The following is an 11,367-nucleotide window of genomic DNA, read 5'->3' on the forward strand; positions in this document are numbered from 1 at the left end:
TTCAATACTGATATTTAAATACATCTGATTATACTTTTAATCATTTAAGTTTCTTTGTTTACCATCAAGTCAACTAGAGACATTAGGGTCTAACTCACCAGTTGAGGTATAAAGGTATGATTCTGTTTGTTGTGGCACTACCTGTTCTTTTATGATCTATCTCAGACCCAAGATTTTTTTTATCAGGGTGTGGAGAGCAAGGTAGGAATACAGTGATTGGCTTCTGGAAAAGATGTATTGATGGGTGCTGAACATGAATCAGAGGGCTTGTGGATAGTACTGAGTAGGAAGTATCTTGCTGAGTTTTTAAATATGCCACCAGAGATGGGTCAATTGGTTGGACCTATACAAAGAAAAAATAGATATATATTCCTATATTTTAATAGCAGAAGATACAAAGTATCAGCACATTTCTAAGTCAATTTCCTGAAAATTTAATAGAACATAGTTTTATACATTTTTCTCTACATTGTTAGCTGGAATCTACAGTATATTAATTTATAAAAGATCACAGGATTTGGTCTTCTTTTTACAAAGTCTTTCTGAAATCTAGGTTCCTTGCTCTATGTTATAAATAACTGAGAAACACTCTTAACTGTAGGCAAAAAAATGACCTAGAAAACAAAATAGACATTTTATATAATTCCTAATTAGAACTATTGTTAGATCAAGTGATCTTCAGAAACTAGAAAAACAAGACTATATTTATTTGTTTCCTCTCACATAAGAATGGCTGATAAAAATAGCTAACATGATTCCAAAATTTCAAAGTTTATGGAAAATATTCTTGAATAAATTGTACATAATATGATTTCTTCCTAACTTTTCTTCTTTGCTTACCACTTATGGTAACAACTGGGAGAAACTAGGAGAGCATGAGGGAGAGTTAGGCTAGAAGGAAATATTGAGGAACTATGTCTTCTAAAATGTACATTGATATGTCATTGTACACCTTGTAAATAATGTTTGTATGTATTAAGTTCTCATCCCAGAAAAGTACTGTTTAATAATTAAATATAACCAAATATTTACAATCATAAGTATTTTAATTGATTAGCCTTTCTTTTAACCATCCTCTCAGGTGGAAATCTTGAATCATACGAAAGTCCCAATGTCTGGCATTAATTCTATCATAGATACTCAACATTTGTTTTTGTCAACAAATATCATAAATAAAACAACACAAAAAATTAGCTAGAAAAAGCTTTAAAATAAGGCAGGGATTTATTTTGGAATGAGATTTAATATGCTCCAAATCATCACTATATCAATGATGACACTGTAAGTTAGGTTATTAAAAGTATAAGAATTCATTTACTGTTATATTAAATATTTGTATCTTCTCAATCCTTTTCGGATGATGTTTGATGACCCACAAAATCTAGGAGAAGAAACTCACCAGTTTTTAATATTTACCTTTATTTGTACAAGTACTGGTGAGCTGAAAACTCCTGGAGGGTAATTTAAGGATATTTGAGAATCCATGCTTGGCTTAAGAGTAAGGCCTTTCTTTGTTACTGTAAAGGACTCTTTCTTTAAACAAGACACAAGAGAAAAGATACCCAACTTATAAACTTTCACTTCAGCACAGGTCACCTGTGTGGATTTAAGGACATTAAGACAATGACATTAAAGGATATTAATAGTGCATTGCTCTGGAAGTACATGCTGTACATATTCTCTGGCCGTGGGAAAAAACAACAACTATATGCTGTCCCTGTAATCCCCCACAATTGAGAATTACTTCATTAACCCCAAATGGATGGTCCTTTCATGAGATCAAGTAGAAGCAGATACTAGGAGTTTCTCAAATTTGAACTACATGATAGAAAAGAGAGAAATAAATGTATTTTTAAATTTAAATTATTCCCCACAAAAGGTAAACGGACAATGGGCAATCACATTTAGTGTTTTCACAAATACTAATTATATCTGGAATCCTATCCTGGACTTGGACTTTAAATATTGCCCTTTATCCAGAAGATTTAACAATGTTTTAGGAATTCCAAGGACTGAAAAATTTCATCATTTGGGTAGTTTACACAAATCTTACAGCACCTATACTATCAGCAAATTCTTCCTGCTGACAATTCACAATCTCTTGATAAAGTCATTTTCTCTATTTCTCTCTTCCATGCAGGGGGAGCATATGATTGCAAAGAGACACATTTGTGTTTCTTTTTTATATAGTGACATTTAAATTTGGAATGCATATATGCAGGGACATATTCAAGCTTTTTTATCACAAAAAAGGAATTGAGTACATAAATGAAAACAAAATTATCTACTCATATAATCACCAAAGCTTAAAATGAAGAGGAAGACTTAGAAGTAATCTGGTCTATTCATGCTTCCCTAAACATCAGCTGGGCTCCACCCAGGCATGAGAGGATATTCATGCAGAAACACACACAAACATTTCAGGGACAGTAACAATGGAAAATAATCTATCATTTGAAAACTGATTAAGGAAGAGATTTCACAATGTCTTGTCATGAATCCGTTGTTGGGAAAATTCAGGGCATGATGGATCTTCTTAATTGGCCAGAGGGAAAATTGTGAGAGGTAAGAAAGAAAGGTTTTCTGGGAACTCATTATGGTTGCCATGCAGTTAGAGTACATTTGGTAGGTTCTGGGGAAATGGAAGGGTTTTTAAGCAGGGGAGTGTCACGAGCAGAACTCTGATGATGGTTTGTCTGACTCCAGAATTAGAATTCTTAAATGTTGTATGAACCACATAAAAATTTGGAAGGAACCTAGAGTTTAATTTTTCTTGAGCTAAATATAGGGATAACAACCATTAGAAAACTATGAAAGAAAAGTATATGCTTTTATTTTTTTCAGTAAACAATGGCTCTCTTATTTTTTTCTTTTGCATTTTCTATTTACTAATCACCTTGTATACCCATTTGGTGAAAAGCATATGTGCTATGAACTGTTTTTGTTTTTATTATGATAGTCACACAGATGGGTCAAGATTAAAAAGCCACACGTAAGGGCAATGATAACTAGACTATTATACTTACAGACTTCCTAGACTAAATATAAAATGTTTTCGTTGCATGAATTGGCATAATTAGAACAGGCTTAGTTTTCATATTCAACTGTATAACTTTGTTTGTAACTCAGAAAAGACCCAAATCAGAAGAGATAAATTAAAAAGAATTGTTTGCATGTGTGGCTTTTTTTTTTTAACATTTATTCCCTGCCCTCTTCTTCAAATAATGATATAAAGCTGAAAAGACAAATATTTTAATTATTTAAAAATAAGTTCAGTGATCCACAGAAGAACCTTAAACTTTAACTCCCATCAGCTCTATGCTAAGTTTAATAATTATGTATATATTCTTTCTTCAAAACATATGAACTTGTCGCCATGGATGGCTTCAGAGTTATTATAAGAAAGTTTACCATGAAAAAGATAATTTATTAACTAACATGTGTTTATAGACTTCCTTTTATCTTCTTAAGTGTTTTTTCTCATTTAATCCTTATTGCCCTATCAGGTAGACACTATTATTGTATTCATTTTTTAGATGAAAAAAATTGAGTCATATCAAGGTTACATAATTTACTCAAGTTCACATAGCAGGCAAGTGTAGGAACCAAACTTCAGACCCAGCCAATCTTCCGCGACAACCCACATCCTAACTACCACATATACTGTTTTCCACGTACAGACTAATAACTAGACTTAATAACTATCTCAAGGCATACAAACACACACACACACACACACAAATTGTTGTTTTTACATATTTTTCCAACCCATGAGTGATAAAAATAAAGCTAACGTCATCTGGGGATCCTAGAATTCTTAAATTTAGACAGAGGTCCATCCCATTAGAAATGTTAGTCTAAAGCTAGTCTAAGGTGTGAAGCTAATTAAACCATGATGTTGGCTTTGCTTACCAGGCAAAAATATAACACTTGCTGGGTCCTAGACTCAAGTTCTTCACTCCCAAATTTGACCAATAAGCTCTGCTCTTTTATCTTTATGGATAGCAAAACAAAACAAAACAAAACAAAACAAAAACACATGAATTCACCGGCATAAATCTTATCAACCCTTCCATTTTATACCAATGGAATAATTGTATCTGTACTATGATCTGGTAGTCTGAGTAATAGTTAGAAGTCAAACAGCAAATGTATGTGTAGTCAAGGATTTACCAACCTTGTAACTTTCTCTCATTCCTTCCAGTGAATTTGGAGTCAGGTAACTTGATTGAAGGTCTACATCAGACACTTTCACCATGATGTCTCTGTAATTTCCCCTGTAACGTTCAGTAAATGGAATTGCAATGCATATTGGAAATGGAATTCTCTTTTCCATATCTGAGCACTCTACAGTGATAACATTGCTGACCAATTCTTCATTATCACTCACTATTAAAGAACTCATGTTCTTAATTATCCGGCATTCTAGATGTTGTAGAACATAGGATGGTGCTGTAATATAACAAGACACTTGGGTGACAGTATCATCACTCAGCACATCAAGATACCTGCAGGGGAAAAAAGGACATCATTTTTTCAAATATTTGATTTATAGACTGTATAGTGAAATGCCTAAGAGCACAAGCTCTAGAGACACGTTGTCATGGTATGAATCCCTGCTCTCCCACTTAGTAACTCTGTGACCTTGGGCAAGATACTTAACCTCTCTATGCCTCAGTTTCCTCAACTGTAAAATAATGATAAAATAATACCTATCTCATAGGAAGACTGAGAATTAAATGAACTATTATACAGTAAGTAATTAAAAAGCTGTGCCTGGCACTTAGAAAGTACTATATATATTAAGCTATTGTTACTATTGTTATTACTATTATTATTTAAGCAGACGATTCATTCCTGTTTTGTTCACTTCAAATATAAATCTGAAGATTGCTGAAGCTTCTTGATAAACCAAGTACTAGTGCCTGAATAGTCTTCTAAATTTTGAGGAAAGGTATAGATATGGTACTGGAATTGTTTATTACATTTTTAAGAAAAATAGAGAAAGGTACAAAAGTACTGTGAATGTATGTTTAATCAAAGTAAATAGAAACAGAATATTTACAGTCCTCAAAGAATCAATCCAAAAACTGATTTTGACAATTGGTTTTACTCTTGCTTTTTGTGCCATCACCTTTGCCTAAGATTTTGGAGTCTTACAGATTTGAATTCAGTTTTGAGATCAGTCACTTACTATTTGTTTGACCTTTAACATCAACTATTATTATTAAAATAGCTAATATTTTAGCTCTTTCTATGTACCAGGTTTTAGGCTATACATTATTTCATTCAAATCCTCACACCATGGGTATGAGGTACTACTCACCCATGGGCAGGTACTACTGTCATTACTATTTTACAGATAAAGAAACTGAAGTTTAGAAATTTTAACTTGCTGAGGATCACACAGATGGTAAGTTGTAGAATCAATAAATGAGTCCATCTATCTTTAACACAAAAGCCCAAACTTTCTAATATAATATCATACTTCCTCAAATCATTCCAAAACACTGGTTTCTTTATCCATTATGAACTGAAATGAATACCAGGTTCACAATAATGTGAGGATTGAATGAGATAAAATATTTCAACCTCTTATAATAGTGGGTTAACATAAATGAGTGTTCAATAAATGTTAGCTCTCTATATTAAAACTACCAGCTTGCATTTCCTCTCTTCTCACTATTTCTCATTTCATACCAGTGAAATGACTGAAATATAAACAATGTCAAAGAGAAATAAGAGGATCTTTATAAAATGCAGCATTAATATCAAGTTCTAGAATAATCAGCTTTTAATTATTTTTCAATTAGTAAATTGAATGCTATAGTGCCCCTTAACACAGAAATCTAGAAAATATGTTGAAATTTCAGGGAGGGTTATTTATTTATATTTACAATTCTGAACCCATAAAGTTAGAAGGAATAGAAAATTATCCAGCACATGGGTCTGTTTGAGTCTTCCCTGATCATGGTGATAAAGGTATTTCAGAAAATTAGATACATTGTTTAATATAGGATACAATGATCCAGTCTTTTTCTAAATCATCATAGCATTACTTTATTCATAAATTAATTTAAATCTTTAATATCATAAAATAGACAGTGTTCAAATTTCCCATTGTTGTTTTTAATTAGTTTCTTTTATCTGAATCCAAATAAAAGCCACAAATTGCAGTCAGTAGAGCGTGTGTTTACGTCTTTTGCATTATATATGTTTCCCTCAATTTCTTCTGTCCTTCCTTCCTCCCTCCTTTCCTCTTTCCTCCCTCCTTTCCTCCTTCCTCCCTCCCTCTCTCCCTCCCTTCCTTCCTTCCTTTTGGTCTTACTCTCACTCTCTTGGTCTCTTGCTCTCAGGCTGGGGGAATACTACAGATCCAGTCTTGTATAACTTCAAAAACGACTCTCTTTTGTGCCCTGGAAACCCAACTCAATACACTCTTCTTGCAAAAGACTGACAGATGAAGTAGGGCAAGGGGACCTGTAAATGCTTCCATTTCCCCTAGACCTAATCAAATAGATCTAGTCCAGCCACTAAAATAATCACATTGGTTTATTCTAGTGTCGTTTCCCTTTGTATACACTAAGACAACTACCCTGGAAGAGATAGGCTTTTTTCAAAACGCTCTCCAGGGAGGAATCACAACAGATTGTGAGCTAGGTTTTATTTATGACTCTCATCTTTCTTGTGGCATGATGGCTTCCTAGCCTGAGGAATTGCAATGAGTAGTCATCTTCTGAAACATGCAAGCCAAGCAAAATTGGTTTGCATGCCACAAAGAGGAAATCACTAACTAGGAAACACCTAAAGGAGGTGTTAGAGGGAGTGGTTCAGCAATGACTCATTAGTTGATGCTTTGAGTCATTTCTGAATGTGAGGATATGAAGTGTTATTGTTTTTCTCAAGTGAAATGGGCAACCACATATTGACTACTTTCATAGTTGTTTTGCAGGGGCAGTAAGCCTTTCACACCAGGGGGGGTCTTTCACGGGTTAAATATTACTCCTGTGACACCTATAGAATTCATTAGATTTTCAGATATGCAGGGAACCTTACAGCTAAACCAGCTCAACCTCTTCATTTTATAGATGAGACAACTAAGGTCAAAGCGAGCAAAATGACGTGCCTGAGATCATAGACTCATTCATTCTGTTGTCCTGGAAATGGTATTGTATTCTGAAAGAGCAGACACAGGATAAGTGAAGTTTGGTGGTGTGTGGGAGTGGAGAACGTGAGGGTTGTTGGGGGTGAAATAAATCAACATACTAATATTTAGCTGAGAGTGAACACCTGCCAAGCAACAAGGCGCCAGGCCCTTTAGGTGATTTTCCCCTTTGACCTTACCAAATAATCCCAGCAATCATTTCTATAAACAAGAAAATGGGGCTAAGAAATGAAACAAGTTGCCCAGGGTCACAGAACTAGTAAGTAATAAAACAGGAGATAAATTTAAGTCTGTCTCCCAAACCAATGATTTTTTTTTTTTATTCCCCATTACCTTCTAAGGGTCTTAATTTTACTGTGAAAATATGGCTTGTGAATATTTTATTTTATTTGGACAATTATGGATTATTATCCCCTTGTATAGGGGAGATAATTCACAAAATAGATCAGTCAGTTTCAACATATTTTTTCGAAATCATGGGCTCTTTGAGAATCTGGTGAAAGCTCTGGACCATCTCCAAGGAGATAAAATAGGTGTGAAAGTATACATTCAATTTTAAGAACCTCCCGAAGCTTATCCATGAGCCCTCCCAGAGTTCTTAACCCACAGGTTAAGAATTTATGATGATTTATAAATAAGATAAATGTGAGAATTCATTTGAGGATATAAATAAAATAAATCTGAGGCTTGGAAATTCTCTTCTAATATTTGAACTCTGCAGTCTCCTAGTTTTTTCTTATGATAACCTAAAGAGTAGTGATTTAGGAACGTGTCCATGTTCTCGACAATTGTCCATTTTAACTACTTTCTTATACAGTCAATTCTTTCTTCCTTTAAAGAAACCTTTAATGTTTTTCCTGAAACTATAAGAAACAAACAATATTATTAATAGCAGCCATAAACATTTTTATGGGAGTAATTTAAACTGAATTATTGATTTGTAATATCTTTTGGAGATCTGAAATGTACATATAAAATTTTATTCATGTATAAATATTGTTTTATATACAAGTAGAAACACACATATAAGCAGGAATATACAAGCACCTCTCACATTGTATTTACTCACTCCTTTTCCATGATGTTATGCTTTTGCTTTAGACTCTCTGAATCACTGGGAAGAGGGCTATTCACATATTCACTGGAGATATCACATGTTGTTGAGGATGTGGTAATCTCTTCACTTTGGCTTTCTGAGATCTCTTGAATTTCTCTTTCTCTTGTCTGGATTATGTCATGCATCTCTTCCCTGTTGCTATTTATGTTCTCAACAGTCATGTGTTCTATTTGTTTATCATCTTCATTTTCTGCATTATCTGGGAACATTTTGTTCTGTGACTCTTCTTGCCCTGTTACATCTCCCGTCAATGATGTATTGTTTTATTTTCCCACTAGTTCTGAACTCCTATGTATTTTATTTTTTTTTTAACTGAACCTGGTTTGTGTAATGACTTTCCTCTCCATTTGTGGGAGAAACAGTAGCTGTTTCTATGACATTTTGTTCCCCTCTTGCAGCAATGTCTGTTGCTTTGATATCTTGAATGGTGGACATTGTCTGCAGTGGAGTACATTCATCATGCATGCCGCATAAATTACACATCTCCTTTTCTTCTTTCTTTAGAAATGTAGCAGTGCTCCCCAAATATTACTTCTTTTCATGAGGCAATCTACGAATGCAATGATTTCTACACACACATACACACAGAGACACATTAAAAAGAGTAAATACAAAACTAAACCAAATTATGTTTCTCCACTGACATGTAATGAAATATGGAGAAATTACCCTAGAAATCTACAAAGACCCTTACTAGGCTTTTAAGCCTACCTCCCTTCTGAAGAAGTCATTTGCACAACTGTAATTCTCTTAACACATCTAGAACTTGGGGATAAATTGCTTTTTAACATAGTAGAAAAGACTAAATCTAATCCCTCTTGCTTGTGAAAATGCTTTGAATATTTGCAGAAAGGTATCATGACCCCCATCCATAAGATGCCATTCAACTGAAGCCAATATCTCCCTCAGTCATTCCTCATTTGGTATGATTCTGAGAATTGTTTTTCTTCTTTGAATGTACTATGCAGTTTATCAATGATCCACGTATAATTCTTCACCTAAAGTTTAGCAGAGCTCTCCAGATGAGGCTTGGGTAGCAGGCATACCAAAGCCACATTATTTCTGCTGACGCAGGTGCTGTATTTTATTGGGTACTTTGTTTGCTATTATGATTGGATTAGGTTTATACTACTTCTCCTTCTGGACTTGTGATGACTGGAAATTTTCAAATGAGTCTTTCAAAAATAGCTCTAATTATATCAATCCTCTGATTAGAACCTGGCTACTCAAGGACTAATAAACCAAGTGAAGCCTCTTTGCTCTGGTGTAAACCGTCACCATGATCTGATCTGATATAATCTCTCACTCCATCCCCATTTCTTATTATTTTCCTGTTTGTTCATTCCTCCGCTCCTCACAGCTGGGGTCACCTGATGGCTTCTTACAGGCTTAACAACTCTGCAATCTTTAGAATTCAATTCTGAACTCAAGAATATGTAATTTAAGGCCCTATAGCTCAGTGTTTTCAAAATCATCAGTAAATCATCCTTTAACTAGTCTAGCCTTATCATTGGGCTCCAGTTCTGACAACTTGTTTTTTTGTCTTGTATCTGAGACTCTGTCTTTATTTTGAACTCCTATTCCGGTAGCTGAGTCATCATCATTTTCCATGAATGATCATTTGTGTTGCCTAGGACCACATTCAGTTCTCTCCAGAGATTCCATTCCTGGCTATGAGATCCAGCTGATGGTCTCTAGGACATGCTGCCTTTGGACAGATTTCCCTCATGTCCACAGTCTGCCCTCTAGACTGAATTTCTTAACGTTATCTGGATTCCTGATTGATGAGACCTGCCTGCTTGCCTTGACACTACATTATTTAGAGTTAGGTTTGATGATGCCACGTATCTTCTTATCTAGAGTAACTTGTTGTTGTCTGAGATCATAGACATCAGATACCATGTTCTTCCTGCCATGCTGTATTTCGCATCCATAACTGGCCCTATTCCCAAGAACCTGCACCCCACTTCGTGTGTGTGTGGGGTCTAATTTCATATCCCATCCCATCCCATTCTTCCCAGTGTTTTTTCAATTAACAGGTTCAAGTTCAAATAAGTCTAAAAATAGAGTATCATACTCCAATATGAAAAAACTGCTTGTCCTGCCTCACACTAATCCTATATTTTCCTACTTCTAAGTGTTGGGTCCTACTAATAACATCTCTGCTGGAATGCTCTTTAAGGCCCCCAGTTTCTGGCTGCATAAATCCAATTCATTCCTTAAGCTTCAGGTTAGTTACTGCATTTGTGCTAGTGAAATTCCCCACTCTAAAAATGGAATCTCACCTATTTCTGAAGACTTAACGCATTTCACTTTTATGTCTCTAATGGAATTAGCCTCAATGTCCCTTGCATTATTGTGCAATTGCCTTAACTGATTTCCCATGTTAAATTGTTAGTCCCTTGTGGACAGAGACTCTATCCCGGTTTTTGTATGCTCCTTAGCGCTCTCACAGTGGCTACTCAATCAATATTTCTTAGAGAAAGAATAAAGGAAATACTTGCCTTGTCTCCAGGTACAATAATTCTCTTTGTCAAGCAGTACATACAGCTGCTGTTAGGTGGAGCACAGAGTCCCTGCAGTATGTTCCAAGAGTTGGTGAAGGGCCTCACTGAGTTCTTGACCCAGAAAGACCACTGTGGCTATCCAAGTGGCCCCGCCAGCCCCTTCACAATGGTCTTCACCCAGGAGCTCCTGCTTTAGCATCAGGTTTTGTCTCCAAATCTGCTTCAATATTTGGCCTAGTTTACCTGAGCCTATGTCTTCTGTATCCATTTTATGCTCCACAGGTGGGATGTTTCCTAACAGCAAAGCCTAAAGGTTTAGCAAATTCAAGCTTGGCTGTGGTTTTTTTCTTCTAAAATCTAGGAGATGATCCAAGTCAGCTAGCCAAGCACTTTCCTGCAACATAATAGTTTATTCAGCTTCTTGTTGACCAGTGAAAAGTTACTAGGTGACCAAAGGAGGGGCGTTCCTGCACCATGGGTGCCACTGTGGACAGAATAGATTAACCACAGGGATGGAGTTACCTCACACAATCCCACTTTCCATGTAAGTTTTACGCTTTCGATGTACTATGGAAGCC

At 35.3% G+C, this 11,367-nt stretch overlaps 1 protein-coding gene across 1 annotated transcript in view; it reads right to left on the reverse strand.

The window, feature by feature from the left end:
* Nucleotides 1–11,057, reverse strand: part of DTHD1 (death domain containing 1) — a 70,171-nt gene extending 59,114 nt beyond the window's left edge. The window contains 7 exon segments of the mRNA XM_029234712.1: nt 99–343; nt 1,417–1,596; nt 4,178–4,508; nt 8,235–8,590; nt 8,592–8,812; nt 8,815–8,850; nt 10,787–11,057. Coding sequence (XP_029090545.1) covers nt 99–343; nt 1,417–1,596; nt 4,178–4,508; nt 8,235–8,590; nt 8,592–8,812; nt 8,815–8,850; nt 10,787–11,057 — 1,640 coding nt within the window.
* Between the last annotated feature and the right edge of the window lie 310 nt (nt 11,058–11,367).

The sequence above is a fragment of the Monodon monoceros genome, unplaced genomic scaffold, assembly GCF_005190385.1.
Source record: "Monodon monoceros isolate NGI ecotype Baffin Bay Population unplaced genomic scaffold, NGI_Narwhal_1 Super_Scaffold_20, whole genome shotgun sequence".
Classification (NCBI taxonomy): domain Eukaryota; kingdom Metazoa; phylum Chordata; class Mammalia; order Artiodactyla; family Monodontidae; genus Monodon; species Monodon monoceros.